The sequence below is a fragment of the Scophthalmus maximus genome, chromosome 15 (assembly GCF_022379125.1).
Source record: "Scophthalmus maximus strain ysfricsl-2021 chromosome 15, ASM2237912v1, whole genome shotgun sequence".
NCBI lineage: Eukaryota > Metazoa > Chordata > Actinopteri > Pleuronectiformes > Scophthalmidae > Scophthalmus > Scophthalmus maximus.
Window position 1 is genome coordinate 2,698,789 of NC_061529.1, and position 18,790 is coordinate 2,717,578.

Below are 18,790 nucleotides of genomic sequence, written 5' to 3' on the forward strand. Positions count from 1 at the left end.
TTCAGAGAGGTCATATTTATTGCAGGGCTGTTGCATTGGATTTGTCTGCATGTATATTATAGAAATCAAGTTTCTCTTAATAAGTAGTTAACTTCCATCCTCCCCTCTTTACTCTCCTCGATCACTTTCTTCCTTTCCTGCAGCTCCTGCTCAGAAAATCTCCTCACTGAGTAGGAGCGTCCCCCGTGCGAGGCAATCAGTTTGTTCACTCCTGAGAGCAGGTCTTTCACCTGAGGATACCCCAGGGCATTCTGGGACTTTGTGACACTAAGCTCATAATAACGACTGCCACACTTCCGCACCAAGTCCCGCAGGGCCGGGGGAGCTCCGGCCACGTAGTCGTTGATCCGCTGAGGCCCGCGCTGCTCGCCGCCAAGGCGGACAAACAGAACGACGGCGTGCTCTGAAAAGTCCCGACCGAAGATCTTCTGCAGGCGCCCCAGCATGTCGCTCTCGCCCTGGGTGAAGCGTCCCACCTGGAGCACGAGCAGGAAGGCGTGGGGTCCCGGGAGGGCCAGAGCCAAGCAGTCCTTGACCAGCTCCGGAGTCTCCGCCCCGTCTTCGTCCCACAGCTCGGGGGTGTCCACCAGGACGAGCTGCCCCCCTGCCGCCAACACCGCCCTCCTCTCACAGGCCAGGGTCGGCCGGGGCGCTTCGAGGCTGGACTCGTCAACAGAGTATCGATTACACGCTCTCCCGAGAATCAGGTTCAGGGCGGAAGACTTCCCACTGCCGGAGAGACCCAGCAGGATGACGGACCTCTTCTTCGTTTCGTCGTCTTCAAGCCAAAAACAGAAAAGGGAAACTATTAGACAGCATCTTGCAGTATATCAACACCCACATCTCAATATTTCCAAAGCGGTTCACTTTCTTAATAAGCCATTTGCTTGTTGGAATAAAAAAATATTGTTTCACTTAACATGTCAAACTGAATATTGGACGATTAACTGTAAATAATGGAGGATGTTTAACTGTATCTCCCTCTAGTGGGGGAAGTTGCAGCATCTGAACCACCTTCTCACCATGTGAACTTTCATGTTGCAATACATTTTCTGAAAGCAGACAATTTCCTGAATTAAAAAAAAAAGTTTCCCACAACTCCGCAAATTAATATACCTCTTCCTGTTTTTTTTTTCTCTTTTTTTGCTTGAGGTTGATGAGCTGCCTTTAAATCTGTGACAATGTCAATAAAGAAGAATTGAAAAAAAGAAATAATGAAATAGGTCAAAGTATCCACTGTGCTGCACTGTTTATTTGGAAAGGTCGGAAAAGAGCTGCGTTTTTCATTATCTTGACAATTTGTTTTCACGCTGGCAACTGAGAAAACAAGTCTCACCACCAGTGGCGCTCATGTGGAGCTGCAACATGTCCCTGTGGCTCCTCACTGCCTCCTCCAGACTTTCTCTTTTGGCCTCGTACCGCTCTTTCTCGGCCGCCTCCTTCCTTCTCTCCTCAGCATGCTCGGCCTTGAGCTCATCCATTTCTCTGGCTCTCCTCTCCTCTTGCTGCAGGACCAGCTGCTCCAAAGCCCGCTCCCTCTCCTCCGCCTCCTGCACCTTCCGCTGCAGCATCTTCATGGCCGAGTCGTCCGCGACCCTTCTCCTCGCCTCGGCCAGCGTGGCCTGGGTGTAGCCGGTCGCGCCGTCTCCGGCGAGCATGTTGTCGATCACCTCGAGCAGCGCGTGCATCTTGTCCGCTGCAGACGACGACGTGAGGCGGCAGTATCTTCCGTCGCACGTGTGAATCAGCTCCAGCAGGGAGTCGTCCAGCGTGTCAGCCACTTCTCCGTCTTCCAGAGAGAGAATCACAAGGTATCTCAGAGCCTCGGGTCCAAACTCTGCCTGCAGGATCTCTATGATTCTTCTTTCTCTCTTTGCATAGTATCCACCTCGGATCAGCAGCAGAAAGGAAATGATTCCTCCTGTGCAAGACTTGAAGCAGCCATTTATTGCACGGCTGACGCCCTCCTGTGCCATGTCCTCTTTTAAATCTGCATAGTGTATGTCGATCAAGCGACCGCGCACCGCTAAGTTGCAGACTTGGATCGATCCCAGGGAACTGAACGTTACCTGGTGGCGTTCGTCCCCGGAGCTGTCCTGCAGCAGAGATTTAAAAGATGACCATTCTTCCGCCGTGGCCATGACGACCACCGTCTGCTTCACGTTGGTTGAGCTGTCTGTAACACAACAGTCATGATTTGTCAATGACTTTTTTAAAAATGCACAAATTAAGATCAATGCATTTGGATCAGTTCACTTTGAAATGTTGTCAGTTATGGAATAAAAATGCAATTTTTGTTATCATTAACATTATCCATTGGATAGCAAAAATAATGTAATCTAATCTGAATACTTTTGGATTACTTCAACATCAAGCATTGAAAACAATGCACTTTATACTTCAAAAAAATGGACACAACTTCAACATTTTGAGTACCATTAAAAATGTACTCTTTAAATCGCTTTAAATATCGAAAACACTTTTGATGCAAATAAAATGCGTTAAGCATATTCAGAAATTCACGAAACACAGAACATTTCTTGTTCCAAGAGGAGTGCTCACTCAAAAATCTTTCTTAAATTTTAAAAGTATTTGAAAAAGTAATGCACACTTCATCAGCGTTATCTTTAAATCATGAAAAAAAACATTAAGAAAACTGGCAACCTGAGAGGAGAAATGTACACAGCAACATATTGTTGTTATACAGTAGCATATTCAGCATTTAGAAAAATCTAATTAGCCTTACACACAGATGCTGGTGTTAACATGAACAACATTGCCTTATTTTAAAAACTCAATCAAAATGTAATCACGTAATCCTTGACAATGTAACTTTAATCTAATGTCACGTTTTTTTTCCAAATGTAATCTAGTCTGATTATAGTTACTTATTTAGTTACATGTCATCCGTTACTACCCAACCCTGCAGCTGCCCACTTGTACATGTTACTTTGCGGTGGTTCAAATAAGGTCGCCCCTGTTTTGCCAACAGAATTATTCAACGAGCCGTGGCAATTGGAAATGTAGCACAACACATTTTCATGTAGAGAAAAGCATTACTCACCGTGGGACATGTTCTTGGCAGGTCCTCCAGCAAAGTCTGCTCCAAGATCCCTTTCAGCTCAATGAACAACAACAACACGTGGCACTGGATTCTCCGGTTCCAAGACAAGTATTACCAGGGCAAAAACAAGAGAAGGTACTTCCTGTTTACTACAATTCATGTGCTGCCCACAGATGGGTTGTTAAGGACGTGCATTCCACAAAACAACCTGGGGTGTATCATGCAACTTCCTCATGCTTTCACCACATGCCGGTGTATACAGGAGGACGCCGCCGCTCCTTTCTTCGGCGACATTCACCCGCTTTGGTCAAGAATGTGAAGCTGTACTTGTTACTAACAGCCTTGTGCACTTCAAATCAAGAATCCGAAGAAAACTGTCATTGAAAACTTGATTTTTGTCAGGCAATTGCAATGACTTGCTTCATTCCCTGCAGACTACAGAACATAAACCATAAGCACAACAGGCCTAAAATCCTAAATCTAGGTCTATCCTTAACCACAAAACAATTTCATTTCTAATAGTTACATTTTTAGGGGACCAGGCTTGAGTCCTATGTCCTGTCCCGTACATTTGAAATAAACCAGCAAATTTTAAAAAAGCCACTTTTGAGGAGAACATTTTAAATTAACATGACCGGACCCTGGATCAGCAAGTTTCCACTTCCCACCTGACTTTTAGGCTATTAAGCCATTGCCCTCTGCAACAATGAGGCCAGTCTGAGAGACATCCCGTGATTGTTGCATGTTCCAGAACAGAATTGTCTTAGTGACATATTGCATGCAAAACAATGATAGCACATTAATTCATTGTGGTTGGTGTGCTGACATAGACACAGTCCCTGTACTACTGTACTTTATGCAGGAGTTCCCCAACACACACACACACACACACACACACACACACACACACACAGCTGGGATTGCTGAGGGGTTGCACCATCGCCCTGGGCAGCTGTCAAAACGGACCCGCACAAGACGCCGTAAAGTGGGAGGGGTGTCGTGCGGCGATCTCGGACACATTAGTTCATTTTAATTGCGCCACATGACTATTAAGAAATTATATAGTAAAATAATAGTGACTTGTGTCGGAGGCATTTTTAAAATTAGAGCTTCGGGTCGTTATTTCTCCAAATGTATCGCTACAATATTCTGTCCCCCCCCCCCCCCCCCCCCCCCCGATGTATGGAATGGTTCGCCCCGTTGCCGTGTTGTGTAGACGTTCTCCAGGGTGATGGAGAAGAAGAGGATGTAGGGCTGCAACAGAAAAAAACCCACCGAAAACACACGACGTTGTTCGGTTTAAAACGCAGATTGTGTTCGCAGCGACAACAAGAACAACAACAAGAACAACAACAACAACAAGCACCACAATGGCGGGGATGAGAACCGTCAACGGGAAGCTGTCGGGGATAAACCCAGCCGTCAGGTAACGTGAAGCCGACAAGCTAACGGAGCTAACGGAGCTAACGCCATCTCCGGCGGCGGTCCGTTGTCGGTCGGTGCTCAAACACCGACGCGCCGTCGATCAACGGTATCGACACTGTAGTGTATGAAACACATGCTGGAGCTAGCAAGGTGTCGAGTTAGCGGCTGCGTGTCACAGCGCTAATGTCAGTTAGCCGCTCGTGCTACATACGGGTCATTCCAGGCCACCTCCTCTGCGAGGCCCTAGTGCCACTTGACGTCACGGGGGGGAAATTATGTTTTAATAAACTTCTATTAAATCAATTGGACCTTGCAATAAAAACATAGCTCTCCTTCAAACACCTTTTCTTTAGTTATGATTTTTTAGACGTGTTTTTTCCCCTTCAAATTGTGATTCCAGGTGCGTGTGTATTGTGAGTCTTACCTGGACTGGGTTGGAATGTGCACCAAACAGCCAAGACACCCTGGGGATGATGTACAGCATGTGACATGTTTTACAGTGATCAAATGAAGTTTACAGCACCCGAATGAAGAATGCCTCCATTAGTCTTCACCTCCTTGCAAAGGGCTCCACCGCTCCCGCTCAATATACTTCCAGGGCCCGACCGATGCGCTTTTGGTGGCTATTGGGGAGTACAAGATTTTCGATACAGAAACTTTGGCCAATATTATATATTACATATAATATAGAATTATTACATTCGTTTGCTGACGCTTTTTGTCCAAAGCGACTTACAATCATCGAGGCAGGTATCAATAAGGACCTTGCCTAAGGGCCCACATTGGGATGACCTGGAATCGAACCCTGACCTTCTGTACCAGAGTCATTGGCGTACCACCAATGGTTACCAAAATGTCATTATCCAACTTTTATGACAAATAAATGTTATTTAGGCTTATGTTAACCATTAACTCTTTCATAAATAAATATAACCAAATATATAGAACTTGAATCAAGTAAATAAACAGTGAATTTTCTGTAAAATGTAAAAAAAAAAATATTGCATAGTTTATTTTTTTACAGTAAAATATTTCATATCGGTAACATAAGCGATGAGATATGTCTGTGAAAGGTTCATATCGGCCGATATTATTGGTCGGGCTCCCACGTTTTTATGATATTTTGACTGTATATTTTCCAAAGAAAGATTATTTTAATTTTCTTAAAACGTTTTTATGTGTTGATGTTAAATTCCCGATATAAATAAAAATTAAAGATGTTATATTACTCCTTCATTTAATTTTTCTTTTACGAAACAGCCTAAGTGAATTGAGTTTCTGCCAAACTGATTGGCTGATATTTGCTCTTAAGCAAGTTTCTGCCACTTGATTGGCTGATATTTCCTTTAAAGTGACTTTCTGCCACATGATTGGCTGATATGTCGTTTGACACAAACTAAGATCTCGATCTCGTCATACATATGACGTACTACGTCTGAATTTGCGATATATAGAAGTCATCATTTGGAGAAAGATCCATCTTTCTCTCTTTTCTTTCTCTGCTTCACAAACAAAAAAATAAATATAAATAAATGTCCAACTTATGAGCAATTTCTGCCTTGAGATCATTTTGGAATGAATAAGTAAGTTAGACATTTTCTTTTATTTTTTGTTGTTGTTATGAATAAATGTTGTTTCCAAGGTTCAGATTTGTTGTGTATAAATATGTATACATAAGTTTAACATGATATATTATTGTTATATTTTTCAGTTGCTGTCGCCTTCGTCAGGTCCAGTCTCTGCTCCACGAGGGCGGTGCTGCCTCTCCTGATGGCATCCTGTGCTCTCTTGGTATGTTCTTTATTTTTGTTTTTTTAATCTTTAACCATAGTTTCTTTATCCGACCTGGTTAACTGCAAGGCCCTAAACATGAATGGGGGCATTCCACTACAGCTCATGAAAATGAATACAATGTTTTGTGTGCTTCAGGAATTGACAGCAGATATAATGACGGGTGCACTGAGCTGGCGAAATACCTGTTCTACGGACTGTACGGACGGAACCATCTGAACTTGGATCATGCCCTTGAGGAATTCCCAGAAGAAATGCTCGACGGTGAGTTCCTCTGCTGTACTCTAGATTTTTAAAATCAGATTGTTGCGCTTGCTTTCATCTTAATTAACACTCCGACACACATTGCTTTTGTCCGTTTGCCAGATGTTATCCTCCTGATCAAGGCGCAGTGTGTTCACCTGTACTGTAACCCGCTGAACTACACGTACCTGTTGCCCTACGTCTCTCACTGGAGGAACCTGCATCTCTACTGCATGACAGAGGCAGAGGTTAGTAAGCCGCCCTCCTCCTCCCGTCCTCCACAATTCATGTTCATTACATTTCCCTTGTGCTTAAGCAAAGAGTAGGAACCTTATCAAGGGTATTAAGGCATGTTGTTGTATCCACCTGTCTGCAGGTTACTATAAATTGACTGTACTATACTGTAACTTTCCCACCTCCGTTCCCAGTATGAAGACGAGGAAGCCGCAGAGGAATTCAAGATTTCCAGCTTTGTCACAATGGTGCAGGACTGCTATCGCATCGGGGTCCCTTACAGCTCCCAGGGTACATTTTAATCTTTTCATTCTTTTTTTTCACTACTAATTCATTTAAAAGAAAAATTGAAATTGTTTTTACACACTAAAAACATGACATTACATCACAGTGAGCTCTAAATACAATATAGTTTTCACTGTCTCGATAGCTTCTACTTCACTGCGTAATTACACCGACAGCACACGTAATTATTCTTGCTCTGCGGTTTTTTGTAGGACACGTCCAGAAGTTTGACATGTTCATGGTGGAGAAGTGGCCCCTGATTCAAGCCTTTGCCCTGGAAGGCATCGGTGGGGGAAGCTTTTTTACCCTAAAATACGAGGTACGTTTAAACCTGTAGAAAAGATGTTTGTCGGGTTACGAGGTTTGTTGAAATATGTTTTACATCAGAGCCATTTTTAGCACTTGAGCTTGTTTTATTCATGTTGCATTTTTTTACCCTTTTCCAGCTTATGGATATGAGTGAGAAGCTGTGGCAGGTGTACACCAGACTGGACCCAGTGTCTCTGGACAGTCTACTCACAGAGGTATCACTCACTTCAGTTATTCATCTGCTGTTTTAACTTTCATACGATTCTTGGGTGGTGACAAAGTGAACCTCCTCTAATAAAAGACGATGAAAGATGTAAAGGTGATATTTATTCTAAACTTGTTGTTCTTTATTTTTTAATTGTAGGACTTGGTTACTTTTGAGAAGCAGTGGAGTGTCTTTTTCTCCAGCATGGATCTGGAGAGTCATCTGTCCATCCTGGAGCTGTCAGAAGCTCAGGCAGGCGAGGTGAGCTTGAGTCCGACAACAATAGCGCACTCTGCAATTTCTGTTCATTGCCATGTAATATTTATTATTGTGATTATAATACTAGAAACCCCTTTGTCTAAATTAATAACAACAAGTAGAGAAACATAATCACAAAATTAAGTATTAAACCCATTTTATATTGATCATATAGGGGAAAATTAATTATGATAAATAGCCCTAATTGTGATTCATGTACTGTTTTGTTGTTTCCATATGTATAATAAAAACTTAAAGGATATAGTATTTTTAAAATGTTTTCAATATTAGGTTAAAGTTCACTAAACAGTAAAATATGTGAAAACCGTATGACATGCACATATTAAAAAACAAGAAAAAATAATTATGCTTAAATTAGTTTTAGGAATCATTAGCATAATAATAATAATAATCATAATACAAAATATATATATTGGCCGATGCATCGGTATGGGAAATATGGGTCCATATGGGTCTGGCTCTAATGACAAAGTTGTGTTGACTGAAGCTGATCAAGTCAGTGTCTGATCAAGTGCACTACTTGTACATTTGTTGTAATCTTTAAGTATTTGATGAAAATTGCAAATTCAAATGGTCATTGGTCACTGTTTGATTTGAGGGTTTTCTCATGAATTTGCAGGCATTCCGTACTTATTACTCTCACGGACTGATCTCAAGTAACATCAACGATAAAAGGTATTTTTCCCACATTCAACAAACTGTTATGGTTCTTGTCGTGTGTTGGATGGAAAAAAAATGGCTCATTCAAAGTGTTTCTCTGTCTTTCAGTCAAAGTCAGCAGCCCTTCATGTTGTTTGGGAAGCACTCGTCCTCCGAGGACCTGGAGAACTATTCCTTCAACTTTCCCTCCGAGAGTCATCAGGTCCGCAACACGGGGCCTCGGGGCTCCGCAGCCACACACATGGTGAGAAGCAGTAGCAGCTGAGCGAAGCAGAATAATCTGTGGTGGTGGTGTTTGAAACAGGAAACTGATTTTGCTAACTAACACTGTAAAAAAAAAAAAACATTCTAGTAATATCTCTGTGAACTGCTGGACACCTGCTGAAGTGGTTAGTAGAGTGGACTGTGTGGAAAAACCTCCAATATTTCATGGCACTGATCCAATGTTTTTTTTATTATCCATTACTGTTGTTTTTTTTAGTCACATAACTCAAGTTAAAGAGATAGAACTCGCCCGCAGCTCCTCCTGGTGAAGTGTTTTATTACAACAATCGGTCAGCGACATATAAATCATCTCGAGCCAGGAAACGTGTGATCGCTGATCTCCTTGAGAACTGTAAATTTGAGATTCTGAATAATATCTTTTTTTTGTCCATCAGGTTCTGCAGTGTGTTGCTCCTAAAGGACCATTAACCTGCTCCAGGACATATTTCTTCGGGACGACCCACTCTCCGTACCTTGGTGAGGCTTTTGCTGTATGAGATTGCTTATTCAATATTGTTCAATTGTGTTTTTACGTATGTTTTTTTTTTGTATTTTTCAGGTTATTAATAATTATTCATTATTGACTTGAGTTGAATTGAAAAACTTTATTTCAAACATTTAAAAAATAATAATAATAAATTCATGTGAATGAATATATATATGAAGAATACAAAAATTAAATAAAAATGCCTACTGTGTAGCCTTTCACAATATAATATTTTATTTTTTGTTTAAAAAATGGGTTTTTTTTTGACTAATCCAGTAATTTGTATTGTTCTGTATTTCTCTCACACACACAGGAAATCAAAATGCGGAGCAAAAGAAAACAGAAGTCTTGTAAGTGATATAGATTCACATTCTCCCTCCAGGCCGTTGTTAAAGGTTTGAGAATGTTTGAATGAAAAAGGTTTTTGTTCTGTTTTTGTTCTTCAGACTTCTATCACAGATTTATTCCGCTGCTGTTCAATCAGTCCTTTCAGGAATCAAATGCTACTCGTGTTCCTCGAGTGCCTCCAAGGTAAGAAACCCCCTCCCCTCCCACTTTTTATTTAAATATTTTACAGCATGTATAATTCATAAACCCCCCCCCCCAAAAAATGTTTCTTATCCCAGGCCAAGGAAGTAGCAGAGAACACTTTCCTCGTAGCTCTGGACTCAATGAATTTAAGTCAGTATCGCAGTTTTCTCAGGTACAGAACGATTTTTCATTCCTTTTTTTCTTTCCACCGTGTTCACAGTGTGAGACTTTCAGCCGAGCGTGAAATGAAATGTATTGTTTGAGTCGCGTTTGATTGTGCGTGTGTGTGTGTGTTTTTTTTTTCCTCCACAGGTCCAAATGTGAGTTCAGCATCCAAGCCGTGAACAAGCAAGGGAGGTGGGTTTTAGTCCTATGGCCCTTTCTGGTCATTTTCAAGCATTTTTATCATCTGCAAATCTCTTTGATATCAAAAAATAGCACGTGCTTTCTAAGAAAATCCTCTTCAGTGATTTCAGATCTAAAGATCCTGTTTTCTTTTCAGGATCATTCCTCTGACTGATAAAGAAAGCCGTTATGTAGTAAAAACAGTAAGTTAGAGAATCTTTTTTTTTTTTTTTCCTCTGAGAAAATTAGTTTTTTCTCCGCCTGACTAATTGTACTTCAAAAAATTTATATATTTTTTTTATCAAGGCCTCCATGACTGTCCCTGACATCCCAGACCTGCAGCGGGACAGAGGGAACCTGGGCTCCGTGGTCTTCTCTGAATCCTTCCTCGAGTCCAGCATCAATATTCAGCAGAGAGGTACGATACGGATTCAATTCAGTCTTAATATGAATCGATTGCTGAGTGACTCCACAAAAGGAAAATCTGATTCACATATTAACAAGCAGGACGAATCCATACGTTACTGTTAACAGAACAGCATTTTGAAACAACAGTCTAAAAATACTCTACTTCCTGCCCCAAGGATCATATTTGTGACTCGTCTTCTTTGGCTTTGTCGTTTATGCTCCAGAAAAAAATTTAAACAAAGTGTGTTTCCTCTCCTGCAGATGGCACTGTGTCCTCAGACAGCTGCTACACCATCCTGACTACGACGGTGCCTCGCTATGCCTGCTGGCTGGTACGAGTAGAGCTGAAAACAACATGTATTTTATGATGATGTCACAAAAACAGCACCACGTTTTAGATACTTTAAGAAATAACCAATGTTGTTTTTGTTTTGTTTTTATCATTTTTAGATGGAGTCTGATGTAAAGCAATCTGAGCAAGCCCAGCATCTCTCTAAGGTTCATTCAGAAGCTTTTATATCATCGCTGCACAACATGTTGACTTGCCTGTGTGTGTATACAGAGCTGTATTAATATACATGGGACCTAATGACCTGCAACATGTGTCTTCTACAGAAAGAGGAAGCCACTTGTTTGGGAACTGCTCTGACCGTCGCAGATGCCGCATACGTGTTCTCCAGCAGCCAGCTCTCCACGCCTGAAGAAGGTGACACGCGCACATGGCTCATTTTGCACATCTCGTCTCACACCCTGGCTTTTATCGTACGTTATGCAACAAAGAGTTGGGATCCTTTTTTAAAAATTAATGTTTATTTACGTTTTACATTTCAGGGAAGATCATTTTCTTCTCTGAGGGACTCCTGTTTATCCATTCTCAGTACGGGAGCGTCACTCTGCCCAAGGATCACATCAAAACCATCAAGTTCTATGATCCGGTATGTGTCTTCACTGGCTTCCATATAAAGCCATGCTAAATCCTACTGTACGCACATCCAACTTGTGGTAATCACTTTATGTGTCGACTTTTCCCCGCCAGGACTCCAGCGCCGTGGCCTCCCTCTTTGTGGAGTACGAGAGCAGCCTGCTCCCTCACCTCCCGTTCCCTCTGCACAGCCCGGACCAGTGTCTGGTCTTCGCTCTCCAGCCCAGGTCCAAGAGCCACAAGGCCTTTTATTCCAAGGTGAGACCCTAAAAAATATTATTAGACAGTCGACTTCTTTTCTTTCTTTTTTTTACATTTCTAGTTGTCTGACTTTTCTCTCTTATCTTGCTCAGGTTTTGCCCTTGTGGAAAAACTCTGAATCTGGACTCACTCTGCAGCTGCTGGACCAAGAGCAACTGACCGGGACCCAGAAAAACATGTAAGGCTGCCTAATTTCCTTTTTTTACTAGTTTCAGTGTGAATATGATTTGAATTTAATTTTACCAAGCCCCTTTTTCAAACTTGTCCAACATACTCCTGATCATCCTTAAAACTTTCTAATAACATTGCAACTGTGCGTTTATCATCAATCTATCAGTCAATTTGTCACTGAAATGATTAAAAATTTAAATCAAATCCCTTTTTTTTTTTTTTTTTTTTTTTTTTTTTTTTCAGGCACACCCGACTCCAGAAGCTGCACAACAGTCAGGAGCCACCAGTGGCAAAACGCAGAGGCAGCCTGAAGAGTTCCTACTGTCAGCTGCCTGAGCAGGACATGTCAGTATTCACACACACACACGCACTTCAGAGTTGGACTGAACGAGCAATAAAACATGATGCTACTGTCGGTTTTGCTTATTTAGCAGTATGTATTCCCAAATGACTATTCTGAGCCTGTGAATCTTGCCGCAGGGTTTTCATCAGCGCTGACCATCCGCACTTGGAAGGCGTATAAAAGATAATGTGGCTTCATTATCTGGCCTCAGATGAGAACAGTGCACACAGTGTCTTGTTTCTGATCAGTGAAGCTCAAACAAAGAGCTCTTCTTGGCAGCTTCTAAGTCTTCTTCCCAAATCGGCCCTAAATCTGTCAGCGGGTATAATTAGACAACCAACTGTTTTATGCGTTTGTACCCAAAAATTAACATTCTGCGCAGGGGCTATGATGAAATAGTTGCTCCCTTTGCACCACTTTGCTGGACAGGGTTCCTACGCAATATGGAAAAGTATGGAATTAGATTTTTAGTAATTTCTAAACTGAAGTCTAAACAGACGTGAATCCAAAGATTTTAGAATAACTATCGATCCGTCTCAATCTCTCTAGTCCAGTGAAACATTTTCCCACGGTCAGTGATGAACGTCGCCATAGTAACACTATGGTATCTACAGAGCCGTAGTTCACATATGACTATGACAGGGAGAAGGATAAGTAGTTTCTATCAACTGGGCTTTATTTAGATTATCCTGGTGATGGCTATTTTATTACCCTGTTGATGAAAAAATACACATTTACTCAAAATTACTGTTAATAATCAGTTAAAATGAGAATCACTCCTAGAACACGTCCGGTCGGAATTGGATTTAAAATGATTGATTTACATCATAATAATCATTTATATAATAATATTCACTTAATAAACATCTAGCTATTTGTACTCGGATGCCAAATATGGTCCAAAAATCTACCAAGAACCAAATTTGAATCTGGAAAAAATATGGAACTTTGAAATGCAAAATGTGTCGGAACCCTGTTTGCATTATCACCCTAATTTCTAATAGATGTGATAAAAAAAAATATTTTGTTGTTTTGTTTTTTTATTGTGCAAAAACTGGAGCAAACAGCCACAAAACACTAACTCCCTTTGCGCTTCTACGTTCTGACCCCTCAACCAGGTTCCTCCAGCACTTTGCCCTGAGCAGCATCAGCCAGGAGCCCATGCTCTACGACCACCTGGGGGCGCTCTTCCCCTCCGCAGAGCTGAAGAACCCCGTTGCTGGCCAGGGAGACAAGGTGAGCATGACAGTGCTGCAGTGGGATCACCCTCTTTTTGGGAAAACGACACGGAACGAATGAGTTATGGTAAAGCTGATAAAAGTTAATTAATATCTAACGTGTGAACAGGTAGTGATCACCATCATCAGCGGACTGACGGGCAGCCACAAGAAGAGACTCTGCAACTTCCTGGTGCAGCTGAACAAGGAGAATGGACGGTAAGACCGACTGCATCCAGCATGTTAGGGTTTTTCCGATGTTTTACACATATTGTATGATCTGGTTATTCTGTTCTAATAATAATTAATACAAGAGTTAAAATATTTTGCAGGTGGGTGGTGTACGAACCTGGTACCGACAGCTTCTCAGCCTCGCACCTCCAGCAGTATTTGTCCGGCTTCCTGCAGAGCCAGAGAGGCCCAGGAGGCAAACCCCGTCTGCTGGTGCTCTCCCCCGGGTAAGAAAGCCCTCTCATCTTGTACCGTTTGAGAATTTAAAGTACGTTAATTATTCAAGACATCAGAAAAACAAAACGGCAACATTCATTTTCCTGTCCTTCGTGAGTGTTTTTAAAGTTTACAAATGTTCCTGCTCGTTACAGATACACCGATGTTCTAGACGTGGTCCAGGCGGTGCTCTCCCACCCTGACCCAGTTATTCAGGCGTGCTTCTCCATCGGGTCCGTCACCGCCTGCGTGGACCCGTTTGCTTCCTACTTGGAGCACAGGTGAGTTTCCTTGTGTTGTCTCAACTCTCATCTTAAAAACGCCATGAATAAATAAACATCAGGTTAATGACGTCTGAACACAGCGTCCACCTGAAGTAGATAAAACTCCCGATTGGAAACATTTTTTTTTTCGTAAACCTGAATCTTAGTGATGGTGATGGATGATAAGTCCAAACAAATGCGTCTGTGTACATCTCAAGGTGTCTCACAACAAGCAGCTGCTCATATTTTTTCGTTTGTGGTCAATGGAAGCAATTTCAGTTGCAAGGCAACAAAGGTGAGCTGCTGACAAACACAACGATGACAGACGGGCCCGGATGTTGATGAATGTTTGTTGCACTGGACGTTTCCAGGATGCGGGTTACACGACACTTTGAGCGATTAAAAAAAACTCAAGGCTGTGTCCCTCTTCGCAGAGAGGATCAGTCCTGCATTTAATCTCACCGTCCTTTTGTTGCAGGCTTTAGATGTAGCTTACAGAGCTTCTCGCTTGTCATAGATCGACTGAGCCTCTCCTCGCAAATATCACATACCACTCAAGTTAATAGGCGATTTCTTTTTTATCCAGCTCACTGCCAAGCGGCCCCCCCCCCCAACCAGCGATACTTACAAACAGATGAAGTCGCTCTAGAGGGTCTCGTTTTTACGACTAATTTAACGCAGGAGGTTTTTTTAAAGAAATGCACTGGTAAGCAGCCGAACAGTATAATGATTTGATTCTGTACGTTAACACTCGTCAATACTTGAGCATATTGGCAGGAATACTGCCACAGTCCTCAAGATGAGGCAATTTTCCAACAAACTAAACTTTGGTAGTGAATCTGAAGGGTGTTTGTGATCCTGTGCTATGAACACGCAGCTGTGATGTCCAGTCAAACAATGACAAGCGCCCGATTTGGCTCAGCAGTGGAAAAAATGTGTACTAAGAGGTTTAGTTCGCCACAGGGTTATCGCTGACTTTAACATTTGAGGCATCTTCAGCAAGCCCCCCCCCCATATCAAAGTCTGTTGCCATAGATTGTCTGGAGCTCCCCATGGCGCTAATTGGGTGTGGTTAGCTCAGTTTAGGGCCGACCTGCCTTTCACCCACCACCCCCCTCTGCATAGCCCTCTAATCCCCCAGATCCACATGTGCGACCAACACACACCCTCCTCTGGGGAGCTCATCAGTCAGTCATGATCCATTCTTTGTGATGGATGTAGACAGTTCATTACATCAGGACAGGAAAGATAAATGCCTTTCAAATCGCTGATCCCGCCACCACCCCCCTCCCTCTCCCCCTCCCCCCCAGGCGGCCCAAGAGCTGCAGGGGGAGAGTCGTGTCGTGGCCGGCGAGGGGAACGCTGCTTCGAACTCTGCTTGTCTAACACGGATCGATCTGACAACTCAGGATGAATCATGTTGCCATTAAACGAGATTACAGAAAGCTTTTACGCCGGTCAGTTGCCAGTCACAGTCGCGATGTCGTCCCGTGAAAAATGCCTCGGCAGGAATAACTGGCTCGTTAGCCAAGGGCCATAACGTGGAATTAAGTCTGTTTATGGCCGCACGACTTTGGCAAGCACCCCATTAGTCACAAATAGAGTTATTGTGTAGTGATGATATTGTGGAACAAGACACGGGTTAAAGGTCCAAGTGCGCAGGATTTAGTGGGCATCTATCAGCAGAAAATAGAATGATGACATAAGTAATTATTTTTTCATTAGTGTGTATAAGCACCTGAAACAAAAACTTTGTGTTTTCATCACCTTACAATGAATTTTAATATCATAGTATTTATATTTAAACTAGGACTGGGTCCTCTGCCACAGAGAAACATGGTCCATGTTACGATTCAGGGAAGATACTTACTTACTTACGATACAATTCTTTGTTTAATGTAGACATTAATTTGAATGACTAGAATAAGCCAACTTCTAATAAAAGCATCACTTACCCTTAAGTTTGTATCTCATAAAAAGTCCAGAAAATCACAGGTCTTTTCTGTTACTTAATGTCACAGGGCATGAAATGGAAGACAAAATGTATAATTTCAGAACTAAATGTCATCGTGTTTATTGCAAGAAGACTTCAAAAGGCCAAGTGCATGAACAAACATTTTTGACATGACTATAAAGAGAAGTCTGTCTGGCACACTCATGCCCAGCTGCCTGACTCTTCACCCTTCTAAGCCCTGCATTGAATTTCCTGAACCTTTTCAAAGCCCCTCTGCTACTCTGCTAATAAAACAATATTCCTTCTTAAATCTCTGCCTAACCTTTGATTTGAAGATTTGACGGTGCACTGCAAGTGCTACGCTAATGTCACCGTTTTCATATTATCTGAAGGTAATGACCACCACAGTTTCTCCTACACTCACAGGGAAGGAAAGGAGTGTTCAGTTGGTTTGCTAGATATGACAACATCCTACACACTGAACCTTTTTACATGCTGAACCTTTATAATATACAGTAAGTAATGTATATTTAACCTCCGTGTTTCCTCATCTCTTGTCTTTGGCTTCAGGTTTGCTTTTCCTAAGCTGCTGGAGCAGTGCAACCAAGGTGAGTCCAGTCTGTTCACCCCCCCCCCCCCCCCCAAAAAAAGAAATGGAAATAAATTCTCATTATACTTTTAGAATACTTCCAGCTGTTTACCTGGTAAATATGTCTCTTTCCTCTCTACTTATTATTTATTTTGTTGTTCTTTTTGAAGTTATTAAAATATCAAATTTTATACAGCAGCAGTAAATGAGACAGAGTAAAATATGCTACTGTATTTATGCAGTGGCTACACGGGCAATTGTATTTTCAGGAACGCGAGGCCAGTTTCTCCTTGAATTAATTTTCCCCATTTCTTCCTTTTTGTGCACGTCAGGTATTGTGAGTGCAGTGGTGTTCACGGGGCTGACAGCAGAGCAGAAGCACCCCCTCATGCAGCATGTTCAGCAGTTGGTACGCTCTGCCAACCCCACCGCCGCCTTCATACAGGCAGAGAGAGGAGCTGTCACCAGGTCGGCACACACAGTATCACGATCGATGCCGCGAGCAGTCATTTACCTGCTTTTGTACCCTCGCTGGAAATGTTCCGCCGCGCTCCATCTTATTCTGCTTCTGTTCGGTTCCACTACATTTTGGAGTCTTATGTGTGAATTATGTTGGGTCAGTGCCGTGCTCATGTAGCACAGGACACTGTGACCTCACACCCAAACTCATGACATCTGCCAGAGTGTTCGCCACCCCCGTAACACATCCATCCCTCTGTCATTTCACAAATCACACCCTGGTCATGAACATTTCCCATCTTTTCCAAGTGTTGTTATGTATAGATACGAATATTAACAATAGAGACAATACAAGACTAGTACTTTTGTGGTATTTTCTCATCTTTCTAGACTTATTGGTGCAGTAGATAATTTCTTTATTTTTTTCCTAAACAGGAATGAGGATGTGAACCTGATACTGTCTGAGAGCAGCTTCAACGAGCCACAGATGCTGAGAGCGCGTTACGTCCTCTACCCTGGATGGTGAGCGCCTCGATCTCTGTTCCACTCTACTCGCTGTGACCCCCGCGTGTCCTCAAACTTTGTGCCGCCGAGCGACAGATCCTCGTCGATTCCTGCCGTAGCGCCCCCCTCGGTCCCGCCTCGCCTCCCTCCCTGCTGTTTAATTGCCACTCGGCTGCAGCGGCGGGGGTATCGGACTGCTGATTGCAGCAAAGCCCCTCAGGACATCTTGTGTTCCATCACCAGATGCCTTTTGGCTGCGCAGTAACAAGCTGTTGGCCATGCAGTTGCCATGTACACAGAGGGGGTCTCCTTTCCCCCTGGACCTGCTCCATTCAGCCTTCGTGCCTCAGTGGCCAGCCTAATATGAACCTCTGCTAAATCCTCCCCACAGATCATACTCTGGATATCTGACCAGTGTCTGGCCCCGTTTTCATTTACTCATCCTCGGGCTTTAGTTTGTTTGAATGCAAGTGTGACCGAGACGCTCCTCTTTACACGTCATTAACTCTTCGACTGAGATGAGTAACTTTTACCTGCTGATAAGAATGTGTGTACATCTACAGAGCAAATCACATTCACTGGCCTGTTTCCTCTGAGCAGCTGGTAGAGTAAACAACTTTCCAGCCAAAGGCAGAGAATGTAGCACAAACACTTGGCTTGCTGTCGACTTAACTTGCTCACCATTTGTGTAATGTTGCTCGTCTTTCTGTATTTCAGGTGCAAAGGGCGCTTCGTCTCCGGCTCTGGTTCTCTGGTCCTCAGCCAGCAGCGCGTGGCTTTCAACCGGCCCCTGGAGAGGCCTCTATTTGTTACCCGCTGTAAAGGTGAGATGGAAAGAAAGCCCCCTCCCCTCCGGTTATTATTTCTTTTCCTTTTTTTTGACTTGTACACGTGACCGAGGCTCCAGATATGAGCTGGCAGGGTTTGACAATGATTACATAAGCTGCCTCTCCTCCAAATATGGAGATAACTGAAGTCTCTTAAGTAATTGTCAGCCAATGCTGTGAGAGCATCTGTCTTCCCAAAGGATGCATAGCATCTTTCTGCCAATTCTGCTTTTCAGGAAACTGATCATTTAAATATTGATTTGTGTTGATTTTATTTACAATACTAACTGCTAATAACTGCAA

The 18,790-nt window shown here is 42.7% G+C and overlaps 2 protein-coding genes across 7 annotated transcripts in view; one reads left to right on the plus strand and one right to left on the minus strand.

The window, feature by feature from the left end:
* On the minus strand, positions 1–5,515 carry LOC118285662 (GTPase IMAP family member 8-like). 3 transcript variants are annotated; one of them, XM_035609421.2, is made up of 6 exons: positions 5,226–5,515; positions 5,044–5,112; positions 4,914–4,953; positions 3,065–3,155; positions 1,337–2,176; positions 1–778 (listed from the first exon to the last, which is right to left on the minus strand). In XM_035609421.2, exons 4-6 carry the CDS (start codon positions 3,072–3,074, stop codon positions 66–68), a joined length of 1,563 nt encoding a protein of 520 aa, XP_035465314.1. In that variant the 5' UTR covers positions 3,075–3,155; positions 4,914–4,953; positions 5,044–5,112; positions 5,226–5,515; the 3' UTR covers positions 1–65. The 3 variants fall into 3 exon arrangements, with proteins under 3 accessions (XP_035465314.1, XP_035465312.1, XP_035465313.1); XM_035609419.2 differs by having other exon boundaries at positions 4,914–5,112; XM_035609420.2 differs by having other exon boundaries at positions 5,044–5,515.
* dnaaf9 (dynein axonemal assembly factor 9) overlaps positions 4,240–18,790 on the plus strand; it is a 24,942-nt gene continuing 10,391 nt past the window's right edge. For 2 of the 4 annotated variants that reach the window (XM_035609416.2, XM_035609417.2), the window contains exons 1-32: positions 4,241–4,490; positions 6,201–6,280; positions 6,419–6,544; positions 6,647–6,771; positions 6,952–7,048; positions 7,255–7,361; positions 7,489–7,566; positions 7,716–7,817; positions 8,455–8,510; positions 8,604–8,739; positions 9,155–9,236; positions 9,560–9,596; positions 9,693–9,777; positions 9,873–9,949; positions 10,090–10,134; positions 10,280–10,325; positions 10,429–10,540; positions 10,792–10,862; positions 10,981–11,028; positions 11,146–11,236; positions 11,362–11,465; positions 11,567–11,710; positions 11,806–11,891; positions 12,128–12,229; positions 13,346–13,463; positions 13,575–13,663; positions 13,777–13,902; positions 14,047–14,172; positions 16,679–16,716; positions 17,030–17,165; positions 17,592–17,678; positions 18,378–18,484. In XM_035609416.2, coding sequence (XP_035465309.2) covers positions 4,435–4,490; positions 6,201–6,280; positions 6,419–6,544; positions 6,647–6,771; positions 6,952–7,048; positions 7,255–7,361; positions 7,489–7,566; positions 7,716–7,817; positions 8,455–8,510; positions 8,604–8,739; positions 9,155–9,236; positions 9,560–9,596; positions 9,693–9,777; positions 9,873–9,949; positions 10,090–10,134; positions 10,280–10,325; positions 10,429–10,540; positions 10,792–10,862; positions 10,981–11,028; positions 11,146–11,236; positions 11,362–11,465; positions 11,567–11,710; positions 11,806–11,891; positions 12,128–12,229; positions 13,346–13,463; positions 13,575–13,663; positions 13,777–13,902; positions 14,047–14,172; positions 16,679–16,716; positions 17,030–17,165; positions 17,592–17,678; positions 18,378–18,484 — 2,920 coding nt within the window. In that variant the 5' untranslated portion in view covers positions 4,241–4,434. Of the gene's footprint in view, positions 4,491–6,007; positions 6,073–6,200; positions 6,281–6,418; positions 6,545–6,646; positions 6,772–6,951; positions 7,049–7,254; positions 7,362–7,488; positions 7,567–7,715; positions 7,818–8,454; positions 8,511–8,603; positions 8,740–9,154; positions 9,237–9,559; positions 9,597–9,692; positions 9,778–9,872; positions 9,950–10,089; positions 10,135–10,279; positions 10,326–10,428; positions 10,541–10,791; positions 10,863–10,980; positions 11,029–11,145; positions 11,237–11,361; positions 11,466–11,566; positions 11,711–11,805; positions 11,892–12,127; positions 12,230–13,345; positions 13,464–13,574; positions 13,664–13,776; positions 13,903–14,046; positions 14,173–16,678; positions 16,717–17,029; positions 17,166–17,591; positions 17,679–18,377; positions 18,485–18,790 lie in introns of those variants that run through there. The other 2 variants (XM_035609414.2, XM_035609415.2) reach the window with 2 other exon arrangements.